We start from the raw sequence: 14,882 nt of genomic DNA, 5'->3' as shown, positions 1-14,882 counted from the left end.
GTCTGTATGTATGTGTGTGTGTGTGGATGTGTGTGTATGTGTGGATGTGTGTGTGTGGATGTCTGTATGTATGTGTGTTGTGTGGATGTGTGTGGATGTGTGTGTGGATATATATGTGTGTGGATGTGTGTGTTCTAGCAAGGATGGGGCTTAGCTACGATGTCCACCAAAGCTACCAACTCGAATGCCTTGGGTGAATTTTCACTTTCGGTGTGGGCAGAAAACTGTTGGTTGCAGATTGCCCACCCACAATACACCCACCCTATTTTCCTCACAATGGAGGTCCGGGCGGGGTGTATAGAAGCCACCTAATCCATTGCAGCCACTTTTCCGCTACTGCTGACTGAAAATCAGCTCCATTGTGTAGGTTTACAGATGAAAAGTGGCAATTATCTCACCTACTTCAAAATATTGGTTCCTCCCACTGCGTAATTTCAGGGACTTCGAGCAAAGACCTTCTTCCTAACAGCGGTTTTGATTTGACTTCTTCCAGCTTAAATCTATGCCCTCTGTTCTACTCTCAAGGTCAGCTGGGTTATACTGCATCAACACAAGAGTCGTGGGCATTCAGAGAGCAATTGGTGCACTTTGCTGGAGTGCTGGGCATGGGACATCATCCCAGCACATTGGTTCCCCCCCCAATTCCTTTTGTTTGTTCAGAAATCAGTTGTGACAGAGTCCAATTTCTCCCTCTCTGTTTGGAGAGTAGTCATCTGCGGCTGGCTTTCAGTAAACATTATTATTAACCATTACATTTTGCCCTTTCCTATCTCCTGCCAGTATTATAATGATTACATCGTACATGGGTCTAGGCAGAGTAGATGGAGAGAAACTGTTCGCATTGGCGGAAGGGTCGAGAACCAGAGGACACAGATTTAAGGTGATCGCAAAAGAAACAAAGGCGACACGAGGAAAGACTTTCTTATGTAGCGAGTGATTAGGATCTGGAATGCGCTGCCTGAAAGGGTGGTGGAGGCAGACTGAATCGTGGCTTTCAAAAGGGAATTGTATACGTAGCCGAAGGAAAAAAAATTGCAGGGCTACGGGGAAAGGACGGAGAAGAGGAATTAGCTGAAGTGCTCTTGCAGAGAGCCGGCATGGGCTCGATGGGCTGAATGGCCTCCTTCTGTGCTGTAACCATTCTATGATTCTATAATATTACATAGTATTTACAGCAGGGAAACAGGCCATTCAAACCAACTGGTCCATGCTGGTGCTTTGGCTGCACATGAGTCTCCTCCCACCCCGCTTCATCTCATCCCATCAACATATCCTTCCATTCCTTTCTCCCTCAAGTGTTTATCCAGCTTCCATGATGAGCTAGCATTACTTAGCATAATTGCATCAGTGATGACATGCTGTTGGGAACATAAGGGACAGGCGTAGGCCATTCAGCCCCTCGAGCCTGATCCACAATTCAGTTAGATCATGGCTGACCTGAACCTCAACTCCATCTACCCACCTTTGATCGACATCCCTTGATACCCTTACCGAATAAAAATCTAGCAATCTGAGCCTTGAAATTTTCAATAGATCCCCAGCATCCATAGCCTTTTAGGGGAGAGAATTTCACATTTACACTGGCCTTTGGGTGAAAAAGCACTTCCTGATTTCACTCCTGAATGGCGTGGCTCTAATTTGAAGATTCTGCTCCTCAGTAGGGCCTCAAAGTTGGATTCCGAGCTCAATAAGGAGACCCGCTGATGAATTATGAAAGCCCACGACTGTGGGGGAAGGCCGTGAAAGCAAGTGCAGTTCATGTACGCGTTTTTTTACTGAAGCACAAGATAGTTCACGAACACGCAAAACCCTGTTTTTAACGCAAATCAAATTTAAATTACTTTGGTTTCATTAAAAAATGAGGAACGCAATATTAAAGGTTATATTAAAAACATAAAAGAGAAAGAATGTGCATTGATATTGTGTCTGAACATGTCATCAGGACATGGCATAGCATTTCACATTGTGCAGTTGCTTTTGCTAGTTTGTCGAACACAGCAACCAATTTGCACACAATAAGATCCCACCAACAGCATATAAAAACATAAGAAACAGGAGCAGGAGTAGGCCATTTCGCCTCGCTAGCCTGCTCCGCCATTTAATAAGATCACGGCTGACCTGATCTTGGCCTCAGCACCACTTCCCTGCCTGTTCCACATAACCCTTGACTCCCCTATAGATCAAGCATCTGTCTATCTCCGCCTTGAATATATTCAATGACCCAGCCACCACATCTCTCTGGGGCAGAGAATTCCAAAGATTCAGGACCCTCTGAGAGAAGAAATTCCTCCTCATCTCCGTCTTAAATGTGCGACCCCTTATTCTGAAACTATGCCCCCCTAATTCTAGATTCTCCCACGAGGGGAAACATCCTCTCAGAATCTACCCCGTCCAGGCTCCTCAGAATCTTATATGTTTCAATAAGGTCACCTCTCATTCTTCTAAACTCCAATGAGTAGAGGCTCAACCTTTCCTCATAAGACAACCCTTTCATCTCAGGAATCAACCGAGTGAACCTTCTCTGAACTGCCTCCAATACAAGTATATCCTTCCTTAAATAAGGAGACTAAAACTGTACACGCAGTACTCTACGGGTAGCCGAAATTCATCACGCACCGCTCGCTGCCGCCGACTGCCGCCAACATTCCCCTCGAAGATCCGCCCAGTGCCACTTTCGGGGTGGCCTGGAGCGGGCGGGAGGGGAGAGCCACCGGGAACTGCCCGCTGAGATCAGCGGACGGCCGAGTGGCGCAACCGAGCTCCCGCCCGCCGAGTTCCCAGATTCCTGCGGGCGGGGGGGTCAGCGGCAGAATGGGGCTGCATCACTGGCTGCGGGCTGGTCTGTCCTCGACGGTGAGTATCAAAGAACCTGAATAAAAGGTAAATGAACATTTTAATACTTTTTTTCTCACAGCGACTTCCCTGCATGGGGTCCCCTGGAGGTCTTCAGATACTTTTTAAAATTTTTTTTACTGTTGTTTTTTTTTCAGGTCTTCGACCCTCCGTGGGCCCGACTCCATCCTCGGCGGCACTTGGGCGGCAAGCGCCTTCTGCCGCCGAGAATGAGACCTCCCGCCCGCTGCCGCCCAGATTGGCGGCGTGTGTCGTCCATTTTCCACCCGCCGACCTTTGAGAGACCTTGGCCATGAATATCCCGCCCAAAGTGCCGTCCGGGACCTCGGTGGCCATCGGCGGCCTTGTTGAAAATCGGCCCCCTAGGTGTGATCTCGAGCTGAATCAGCAGTGAATCTGATGGTGTTGGTTGAAGGAGGAATATTTTGCAGGAAACCAGGAGGACTACTTGCTCTTTTTCAAATAGCACCGTGAAAAGCTTTTAGTCCATCTGGGCATGGTCCTCCTGAGGACGGCTTTCTATTTAGCATCTCGTGTAGGAGGTGGCGCCTCTGACAATGCAGCCCTCCTGCAGAACCTCACTGAAATGTAAGCCTAAACTGTGTGCTCAAGTCCTGGATTGGGGCTTCAAAGCACAATCTTCTGACTCAGAGATAGGAATGCTGATAAATGAGATAAATTGACATTCATAAAGAAGGATTATGTGTATATAAATCAAAGTTTACCTACCAATACTTGCTGCTTAACTGTTTCTCATTTACTTTTTTTACCGGCACATGTCAGGCACAGGTGGTACTCAACCACCAGTAGCAAGCACTCCCTCAATGGAGACCCCTAAGGATTTGACTCCAACCGTCCATGACGCTCCAGGTTTGTTACCTAAAGCCAATGTCTTACCTTTTCAACCTGTGTTGGCCAGTCTTTCCGACCTTGCAACACACTCATGTGACCATCCCTCGCCAGGTTTCTGAATTCCATTAGCGCTGGTGTCTTCCTCCTCACGTAGTCTCTGCCTTGCCGCTTGATCCCTGCCACCCTTTTGAGCACAACGTTCTTCAATGCTTTTATCTTGTTCATTGATACATTTTGCATTGCCTTTTTGTTCACCAAATGCAAGTCTTTTCTGCAGGACCTCATAGAGGCTACCAAAGAGTTGGCCTGTGAGTTCAACTTTTCTGCTGTTAATACATCTTGCAGCATCATTAATCTCACTGCTCAGACTTTCTCAGGCTTATTAACTTGCTCAATGTTCTTCCTCTGAAATCTTGTCCACGTGTGTTCAACGTGGTACTTTTTTTTCAGTGCCAATACTTTTATCTTCTTTATTTTTCTTCAAGTGACCATGAGTAATAGAAGCAGTTGCCAACACTGAAGTAACAATCAGCAATTTAAAAAAAAAAGACAAAAGTAAACTAACGATGCGGCCTCATTGATGGCGAGCTTGGTGGATCAGCCAGTGTACGCCTGGTCACTTGGAGTTGGGTGGAAGTTGCTCTTGTCAACATGATGGAGGAGTTGATAGGTCTAAAAAATCAACAACCATCAAGTGTGGAAGAAGCCGCTGTACTAAGTTTATTGACGGAATCAGTAAATCACCATTGCACCTAGGAAAATGCATGTTTATAAATTCATGGTAAACTTTTGTTTCCCTTACAATGTGATCATGAATCGCCATCGTAAAACGTAAACGTATAAATGTGCCTACGCTCTGACAGTTCACTGGTTGGGGGTCAGGGGTGTAAGCAGAAGAGGTATTCCTTCGGTGGTCTGTAGCGTGGTCTCTGGAAAAAAAAATTACATTTTATATAAAAAAATTATGTTATTTTTACATAGAAACATGGATATTGCTAGACGAAAAAGATTAGTTTACCCGTTACCATCCTGATAGTCGCATGATACAACAATAATGGAGTTATTGATTAATAACGGAAATCAATCTCGATCAATTACTCTACAGCAGACTCAGACATGAGGCGAGGAAACGGCAGCAGTGGAGAGCTTTGGCAACCACAGATCCAAAGTCACCTGCTCCTCCCAAGCCCGCTACATTTATCACACGGCATGTCTCAAATTACCCATGTACTGTCATCCCAAAATATCGTTTTCTGAAAGAAATCTTATCTAATTTGCATTTGAATGCATCACACTATCCGCTTCCACTAGGGAGCCTGTTCCATAGATTAATCACTCGCTCACTGACAAAATGTTTCCGTACATTAGTTTTGAATTTATCAGCCCCTTTAGGCTCAGGTCGAGTCCTCTGGTTGTACTAGTCTAGTCGATAGCCGACATTATCTAGTGGCTTTAGAACCCAAGAACAGGAAGCCTATCACCATTCAAACTTCTCTTTTCCAGTGAGAACATGCCCAATTTGCATAAATCGTTGCTCACAACACAATCCCTCTATCCCCTCAATTGTTCTGGATGCTCTCTGCTGTATCCTGTCAATAGCTGCAAGATCCTTTCTGTGCTGTGCTGACCAGAACGGTGGACGGTGTTCTGAGAGCGGTCGTACCAATGATTTACACAGTGGCAGGATCACCTCCCTGTTTTGGCTCAATATTGTCCATCTAATACATCCCAGCATCTAACTTTATTTACTCCCAGCCACCAAACATACTTGCAATAGCTTCAATTTATTGTTAATCAGGACTCCCCCCTCCCCCAGATCTCTTTCACTTTATTATCTTTCCACTTAAGTAATCGTCCCTTCCTGGATTTATTTGTCCCCTCCTGGATTTTTTTGTCCCCATGGGAAGCACCTTGCATTTCCCGACATTGAATTTCATCTGCCACCTGTCTGCCCAATTCCCAATGCAATTCCTTCTGTAACTTATCCTGTTCAGCTTTGGTGTCCACCACCTTCGTTAGCTTTGTATGATATGCACAGTTAGCCTTTGTGCTCGTGACTCCGAGCTCCAGAGCATTTATTTATTAATTTTCAAAGACTTTTTTCTTTCACGGGTAACATTTTTTAATTGGGGAAAACGTATTTCTGTCGATTTATATGAGGTTAGTCACTACAGTACCTTAAATCAGGCATTCAGGGTTAGAAGATTATACAACAACAACTAATTGCATTTATATAGCTCCTTCGATATAGTAAAACATCCCAAGGCGCTTCACAGGAGCGATTATCAAATAAAATTTATCAGACACTGAGCCATATAAGAGATATTAGGACAGGTGACTAAAAGGTATGTTTTAAAGGAGGAGAGAGAGGTAAAGAGGTGGACAGATTTAGGGAGGGAATTCCAGAGCTTAGGGCCCAGGCAGCCGAAGGCACAGCTGGTGGTGCGATGAAAATCGGGGATGCGCAAGAGGCCAGAATTGGAGGAGCGCAGAGATCTTGGAGTATTGTAGGGAGGGGGCGAGGCCATGGAGGGATTTGAAAACAAGGATGAGAATGTTTAAATTGAGGCGTTGCCGGACCGGGAGCCGATGTAGGTTAAGGAAGATAGGGGTGATGGGTAAAAGGGACTTGGCGTGAGTTAGGACACGGGCAACAGAGTTTTGGATGAGCTCGAGTTTATAGAGGGTGCAAGGTGGGAGGCAAGGAGAACATTGGAATAGTCGAATCTAGAGATAACAAAGATGAAGATTTTAGCAGCAGATGCGCTGAGGCGGTGGAGGGAGGTGAGGGGTCCGGGGGAGAGAGATGGGTGATGTTATGGAGGTGGAAGCAGGCAGACTTGCTGATGGAGAGGGTACGGGGTCAGAAGCTCAGCCCAGGGTCAAATAGGATGCCAAGGTTGCAAACGGTCTGGTTCAGCCTCAGACAGTGGGAGAAGGATGGGGTCAGTCGCGAGGGAAGAGAGTTTGTGACGGGAACCGTAGAAAGATGGCCGCGGATTTGAGAGGCGCCAACACTTTCAAAGAATTTGGAGAGGAAAGGAAGTTGGAGATGTGACGGTAGTTTGCAAGGACAGAGGGGTCAAAGTTAGGATTTTTGAGGACGGTGGGGTGGTGATGGAAAATTTAAAAGGGAGGGGGATAGTACCCGAGGAGAGAGAACCATTAACACGATCAGCTAATGTGGGGGCCAGGAAGGAAAATCGGGTGGTCAGCAGTTTGGTGAGAATAGGATATTTTTACTGTGAGGTTTCACGAGTTGGTACAAGAATTGAACAATTGTTAAGGTGACAGTTTGACACTTTTTACTGCTAAGGGTCTCAGTTTTTAACCACAAGATTTCATCACTTTTGAATTCAGTCACTTTTTACAATCATTTTTAATGAACAATTTTCACAATATTTTACTGAGAAATACTCAATATTAATGTTCACCGTATACAGTTATGACCATTTGCAGCCACCTTAACAAAAAAACCCTTACTTTATATAATTTTAAAAATGCGCAAAGTTAGAAAATTTAATTCCTAACTCTTCCAGAGGCTGCTGTCCACTCCATTAAAATGCGGATTTCTTCACACTGGCAAATTCCAAAAACAGCATGCTCAAGCGTGATTCCGCATCGTGATAAGATGTGCATTGGTGGCTTTTGCCTCCTCACAGATCAGCAAATACACCCCTGTATGGAGTCTCCTCCCTCAACTTAAACCTTCCACTTCAATAAAATGTGGTTTCAGCTTCAAATACAGTCACTTTCAACCTAACTGTAAGCCTAACCCGATCCTCAATCTACACCTATGCTTAATCCTAACCCTAACGCTAAACCCAACATGGTTTCACTTAGATCCTGCCAAGCCTATGTTTGTATTGGCAATTGAGTGATTTCCAATTCTGAAATGAAGGGAAAAAGCAAGCTCAAAGAAGTGTGCAAGTGTGACTGTGCATTGTGATGTCCTTGTACATCTGTTGGGAGTCAGGGCCCCTGGCTGAAGGACAGGGCCCCTGACTGATGGGCAGGGCCTCTGACTAATGGACTAGGCCTCTGACTGATGGGCAGGGCCTCTGACTGAAGGACAGGGCCTCTGACTGAAGGACAGGGCCCCTGACTGATGGGCAGGGCCGCTGACTGATGGACAAGGCCTCTGACTAATGGACTAGGCCCCTGACTGATGGACTAGGCCCCTGACTGATGGACAGGGCCTCTGACTGATGGGCAGGGCCCCTGACTGACGGACAGTCATGCTCACACATGAGCAATTGCATACATTCGTGCACCTGCCCATGTTAGGAATGTCTTCAAAGGTTACTGCCTCATGACTACAAACTGTACGTCATCCGCCCGTCGTAAATACTGTGAGTGAAGTATGTTTCTGGCCTCCCAGGTTGATTACCATATGATAGATAAGAGCCATAAAGTAAGTCTCACCCCAGGCCGGTCTAGAGGTCTGTCTGACTGCTAGTTAATCTTAATGTCCGACTTGAATTTCCTCTTTGCTTGCAGTGCAAAAACGCTATTATCTGGATGAGTTGGGTCGGATATTGGATTGGGATCTGGTTGCACCAGGTCTCTGCCCCGTTTTCCTACCCATCGACATCTCGTTGATTTGAGGGGCAGCTGCATAATGCACCCAGCCACCAACGGGTGGGCATATTACAATGCCATGCCGATGAGAGAATGACATCGTACAGTGTCAATCTTGCCAAGTTGTGCCTGCGCAAAACTGGGCGCGAGAGATGGTGGTGTGTACTAGCACCAATGTCGCTAAGGGCCTTGGAGATGATTTTAAATTCAAGTGGCCAGTTTCTCAACGTGACCAAGTAGATCGCTTCGCCGATACTGGCCTCATGGGAAGTTTCTCCAATGTTCCCCAAAACCATTGGGAGCCACTTACTGCTGCAGCAAGAAAGCCCGTGTTCCAACCCACCCCTGGCCCCTACCACTTAAGCAGATGCCCCAAGTTTTAGTTACAAGGTTAGGTTGGAGAAGCTGGGGTTGTTCTCCTTGGAGCAAAGGAGGTTGATGGGAGATTTGCTAGAGGTGTACATGATTATGATGGGTTTAGCTAAGATAGACACAGAAAAGTTGTTCCCATTAGCTGATGGTACAAGGACGAGGGGAGACAGATTTAAGGTGTTGGGCAAGCGATACAGAGGGGATGTGAGGCAGAGCCTTTTTACGCAGCGAGTGGTAATGACCTGGAACTCACTGCCGACAAGGGTGCTGGAAGCGGAGACGATCAATGATTTCAAAAGGAAATTGGATAGGCACTTGAGGGAAATAAACTTGCAGGGCTACGAGGATAGAGCGAGGGAATGAGACTGACTATATTGCTCTACAGAGAGCCGGCATGGACTCGATGGGCCAAAAGGACTCCTTCTGTGCCATTATGACTCTAAGTAAATAGCACAAGCACCCACTAACAATACATAATTGCCCCTGTATCTGGAAAATGTGCTGAGGTGAGAGGCGTAGAGAACAGGCGGACAAAAGTTCCATCCCATCGAGACTCCAATAACAATGCGACCGAGAAGAAGTTGGGAGCCAATATAATTATAGACTAAGATATTCATGCACTATGTACAACCATGATGGTTCTGTGCTGTTGGGCCAGGTTGGGGTGGGGGGGGGGGGAGTGAAGGGAGCGTATCACGTGTGGAGGGCAGAGATGTTGAGGATGGATGGATATTCTGCAGTTTTGCTTGATAACGTTTGGGAATCAGGAAGTATTTATACCGTGCTCCCCCTAAAGGCAATTAAATGAGAGCACTTGATCCATGATAGAATAGAGTGTACATTATCTCGAACAGTTGCAGGCTTCATCAGCTGAATGGCCCTTTCTTATTTGATGCTTTTTAATTATGTTCATGATACTAGAAAATAGGTCACTAATACCCATAACATCCCACCTGCCGAAAGAATTCCAGTGTCCGCAATTCAAGCGTTTTCATCCCACAACCAGAAAAGCTGAGCAAATGATGAGCTGAGCAGTCATTGCCCATAGTCACGGCTGCCCAAGTATTTAAGCCAGGCGTCAAATTTTGATGCCTCACACTAACTTTTCCTGGTACTCTGACACAGGGGTCTTGAGACCATGGGTCATTGTAGCAGGGTCTAGTTGGGTAAGTCTTCCTGACTACTAAGATCATGGGGCGTCACAAACATGGATAGGCTGCCTTTAGGTAATCCAATGAAATGCATCTGGAGATGCCAGAGGTGTGGTAAACCTGTCCGAGGATTGATGTTAGTTACATTATCTAAGTCAAGCTCCTGAGAATCACCATCTGTAGCCTGGGTTATTTTGGGCTGTTAATCCTCTTGGAAAAAGAAGATTAAGTTTGGCGTGCAACTGGCCCGACATGAATCTGTCACCAGTTTAGAAACTATAAACCCTAGCCTCTAACATTGTCCATCCCCACCCTGCCTCAGCTGTTTTGCTGCTGAAACCCTCATCCGTGCCTATGTTACCTCTAGATTTGAATATTCCAACGCACTCCTGGTTGGCCTCCCACGTTCCACCCTACTTAAACTTGAGGTCATCCAAAACCCGTCTGCCCGTGTGCTAACTCGCACCAAGTCCCGCTTACCCATCACCCCTGTGATCGCTGACCTACATTGGCTCCCAGTTAAGCCACGCCTCGATTTCAAAATTCTCATCCTTGTTTTTAAATCCCTCTATGGCCTCACCCCTCCCGACTCTGCAATCTCCTCCAGCCCCACAACCCCCCCCCCCCCCCCCGAGGTATCTGCGCTCCTCTAATTCTGCTCACTAGAACATCCCTGATTATAATCGCACAACCATCAGTGGCCTTGCCTTCTAAGCTCTGGAACTCCCTCCCTAAACCTCTCTGCCTCTCTACCTCTCTTTCCTCCTTTAAGACACTCTTTAAAACCTACCTCTTTGACCAAGCTGTTGGTCATCTGCCCTCATTTTTTATATGGTTCGGTGTCAAATTTATCTGTTTTGTCTTATAACTCTCCTGTGAAGCGCTTTGGGACGTTTTACTATGTTAAAGGTGCTATATAAATAAAAGTTGTTGTTGAAATAGATTAGGCAGCATCTTTGGAAAGAGAAAGAGAGTTAACGTTTCAGGTCGATGACCTGGTTTTGAAGCTGGTTGGAGGAAAATTCCTCGGTTGGAATTGGAAAACAAGGCAAGGGTAGGAGATGTTGCTGCCACTTTTGCTATCCACCTTGCCTTCTTCTACTGACTGTTCTTTTGCTCATGTCACACCCAACATTGTACATCTCACTTAGAACAATATCTAAATTTAAGCCATACACGTTGTGAATTGTCATGATTTGGAAAGCACTGCCTGAAAGGGGGTTAATGCAGATCCAATGGTAACTTTTACAAGGGAATAGGATATATACTTGAAGGGGGTAAAATTGCAGGACTAGGGGTAAAGAGCAGTGGACTGGGACTAATTGGATAGACCTCTCAAAGAGCCGACACAGGCAAGATTGGCCGAATAGCCTCCTGTGGTACATCATTCAATGATTCTACATGCATTCTACAAGCCAGTCACCATTACATTGTAAGAGAGATATGTTACAAAATGCAGTAACTTTACAATATTTGTTTAAGCTGCACGTACAAGCAATCTGAAAAGCTACGTATCATTAATCATGTTTGTTATTTGTGACCAATTAGTTTCTGTGCAAGAAATTCTGTGCAAGCTAGAGATTAGAATCGAAGGCATGGCCATGTCTTTAATAGATGTAGCGATGCAATTATGAGCTATATGTACCTAAACAGGAAAACCCAGGGCACTGGAAGAAGTACTTCAGTATAAATCATTGCCACAGCAAGTTACTGTCCACATTTAGATTTAAGAAAGGAACATAAAATGTGGCTATAAACTAGCTGGAGACTGGCTCGGAATGTTTTTTCTGCACTGAGCACACAGACGTAGCACAGTTTCTGCATCTATTCTTGACTTGTGTGCCCTGTCAGACTTTGCAGCTAGTTACACCACTTAGGTTATTGAGGGACTGACATGTTTTGCAGCACGATAAGCTTCCAGCAGACAGACAGTCCCTTAAGTATTACAAAAGCAGTGGCGCAGTTAGCTACTCAAATGAGGAACATAACAGTCAAATATGAGAAAAGGTATTCAGTCAATGAAGCTTATATCTCGAGGACTCTAACCCTCCCAGCCCAACATCCAACTGTATTTTCTATCTCCCCTAATAATCTTGCCTGGCAGATTACTCCAAATGTTCATCACCTTTTTTCCGTAGATACCTGCGTTTAAATTTATTTTTCACTAATTTAAACTGATGTCCCCTGGTTTTACTAGCCTGATATAGTCTGAAATAATATTCAGGATTTACCTTATCTGTACTAAGATTTTACCCCCCAACCCTTAATCTTCCGTCCAGAATTTGTTTAACTCACTAAGACCACCTATTTCCACCTCCATAACATCACCTCTCTCCATCCTTGCCTCAGCTCATTCGCTGCTGAAACCCTCACCCATATCTTTGTTACCTCTAGACTTGACTGTTCCAACACACTCCCGGCTGGCCACTCACATTCTACCCTATGTAAACTAGAGCTGATCCAAAGCTCGGCTGCCCGTGTCCTAACTCGCACCAAGTCCCACTCACCCATCACCCCTGTGCTCGCTGACCTACATTGGCTCCTGGTTAAGCAACGCCTCGATTTCAAAATTCTCATCCTTGTTTTCAAATCCCTCCATGGCCTCGCCCCTCCCTATCTCTGTAATCTCCTCCAGCCCCAAAATCCCCCGAGATGTCTGCACTCCACTAATTCTGCCCTCTTGAGCACCCCTGATTATAATTGCTCAACCATTGGTGGCCATGCCTTCTGTTGCCTAGGCACCAAGCTCTGAAATTCCCTGCCTAAACCTCTCCGCCTCTCTAGCTCCCTTTCCTTCTTCAAGATGCTTCTTAAAACCTACCTCTTTGACCAAGCTTTTGGTCACTTGCCCGAACTTCTCCTTATGTGGCTCGGTGTCAAAATTTTTGTCTCACAATACTCCCGTGAAGCGTCTTGGGACATTGCACTACGTTGAAGGTGCTATATAAATACAAGTTGTTGTTGTTGTTGTTGTGCAACTTGGGAGCTGCTGTGGGGTGTTTGATTTTTTTTTTTAGACTGTGAAAAATGCTGCTTTGTGGAAGCGAAGACTGCATTAAAACCTCAACATTAATCTGCCCAGAGTCAGTCCCTTGCTTTACTGCACAGCAAGATGAAAATTCCAACATGCACTTTAATCACAAGCAGCTGCAAAAAAAGCTGAGTTTCATTTGAAGGAGCATATTCCCCAACTAGGGTATGTTCGCTGCAAACGATTATTGCAGTGACTTTATTGCCAGCTTCCTCTCGACATAAATGACTATGCGTACATATAACTACCTTCCCATTTTTGAAAAAATAAAATAAATAAGAGGGATTAAACCGTTTCTATTTCTTTTGCAAGGGCTCCAAATCACGTGGGTAGAAGTCAGTCCAGACAGTTGTTCTTGCCCCGAGTGCCACCCATCATCTTTTGTAAGGACAGGTACTGACAGGCTCGGTGTGTTACCTGTGAAGCTACGTGTCCTCCAGAACATGGTGATCAGCAGGATTAGCGAAGGGTGCACTATCCTAGAAATGTGAGTGAGGCATTTGAGGGAAAGTTATTGTTTTACAATTAATTATTTACTTAAAAAAAAACATTAAGGGAGTGTTGCTAAAGGAAAGAGACATTGCTAATTATGGTGGCGAGAGTTTGTTTTAAGTGCTTCAAGTTTTATGTGAATGAAAATCCAGGAAGTCATCTGTTCACAGCAATGACATCATTAGCGACATCTGTAGAGTCGACCGCATTAGCAACATCTGTAGAGCCAACATCTGTAGAGCCAACAACATCGGCAACTAACGCAGGACCACTTTCAGACCACTATACAACATCAACTATGGACATTACAGTCACCTCAGGTGCGTTACTATTCAACGCAAATAATTTTCAGGGGCAACTGAGAAAAAACTTAACAGTATTTGGGTAATATTCAGTGATATTTAATGGAGAGCTATTTCCTTAATGTGTTGAATATCAGTTAATTTTAAATGGTAACTATTTTTCGTAGCATTCTTCTAGCACTTAATATAGAAACAACATTTGCATTGCCATGGGTTACTGACATATCTGGTTGACGATATAAAATGTGAACTCTGCCTTGAAGCATTTTTATAGGGGTTCAACCCAGGAGACACGGGGCTGTTCCATAATGGAAGTAACTCCTGGAGAGAGACAGACCAAAGCTGTGACATGGGACAGACAACTTACAGTCATGACCGTGAGCGGGTGCAGAGGCAATTGACCACAAATGGTCCCAGATACCAGGGCTGGAAGTTTGGAGGAATGGTTAAAGCTGTTGGGCTTTCTTTGTAAAAAGAGATTTCAAGGAGGCATAATTGAAGATTTTGAGATTATGGTTGTGAATTTTCTCGGAGTTGCTCTCGCTCCGCCAGTGTACGCACGCAAACAGGGTCCCCGCTGCACTAACGGCAAAGTTACGTTTGCGAAACATGAGCAGCTCAAAGGAAATTCCTGGTTTACGAGGGGATGAGCAATGTTAACCCTGTATTTTACTGTGGCAAAAGGTTCAATTACCAGGTTAAAAATGAGGAAGTTAAAGAAAGAAGGGAAGTTGGTGGAACTTTTTTTTTTGCACACTAGTCCCTATTTTGTGAGCCCCTCCCCCCACCTTCCATCCACCCTCCAAGAATTTATCTTACTCAATTGTACCCTGAGTGCAATTGTAAGGGACACGCGGGTGGAGTGAGTACCATGCATGATCTGCCCATGTGTCCTGGCATTGAGAAGCCTGACCAGTAAAGTAAATGACTACAGGTATTAACAGATAAAAAACTTAATAAATAAAAACTAGAAATGGCAGTGCAGGCTATGTATCAGGACTGTAATATGTGGGCGTTTGTGGACATCAAAACTATACTGGCTTGCCACATCTGCAGGAAAGCTCTCTGCGAGTTAGAGATATTCCAACAAATTAGGAAGGGAGAGGAATATTGGATAGTTTGCTCCAGAGTAGAGCCACACCTCAGCGGAAAGCACGGGTGCAGGAAGGGGAGTGTGTGACTGTCAGTCAGCAGGGTAGGGGTAACCTAGGGGAGATAGAGGAGGAAGTCCCGCAGGCACTGGTCCTA

General features: G+C 45.2%; 1 protein-coding gene across 5 annotated transcripts in view; it reads left to right on the top strand.

Moving 5' to 3' along the window:
• Positions 1 to 14,882, top strand: part of LOC139277947 (uncharacterized) — a 123,278-nt gene that overhangs the window by 77,056 nt on the left and 31,340 nt on the right. For 3 of the 5 annotated variants that reach the window (XM_070896575.1, XM_070896574.1, XM_070896571.1), the window contains exons 3-4: positions 3,637 to 3,723; positions 13,503 to 13,652. In XM_070896575.1, the coding sequence (XP_070752676.1) occupies positions 3,637 to 3,723; positions 13,503 to 13,652 (237 nt within the window). Of the gene's footprint in view, positions 1 to 3,636; positions 3,724 to 13,484; positions 13,653 to 14,882 lie in introns of all 5 variants that reach the window. The other 2 variants (XM_070896573.1, XM_070896572.1) reach the window with 2 other exon arrangements.

This window comes from Pristiophorus japonicus, chromosome 13, assembly GCF_044704955.1.
Source record: "Pristiophorus japonicus isolate sPriJap1 chromosome 13, sPriJap1.hap1, whole genome shotgun sequence".
NCBI lineage: Eukaryota > Metazoa > Chordata > Chondrichthyes > Pristiophoridae > Pristiophorus > Pristiophorus japonicus.
This window is presented reverse-complemented; position numbering and strand designations above follow the sequence as displayed.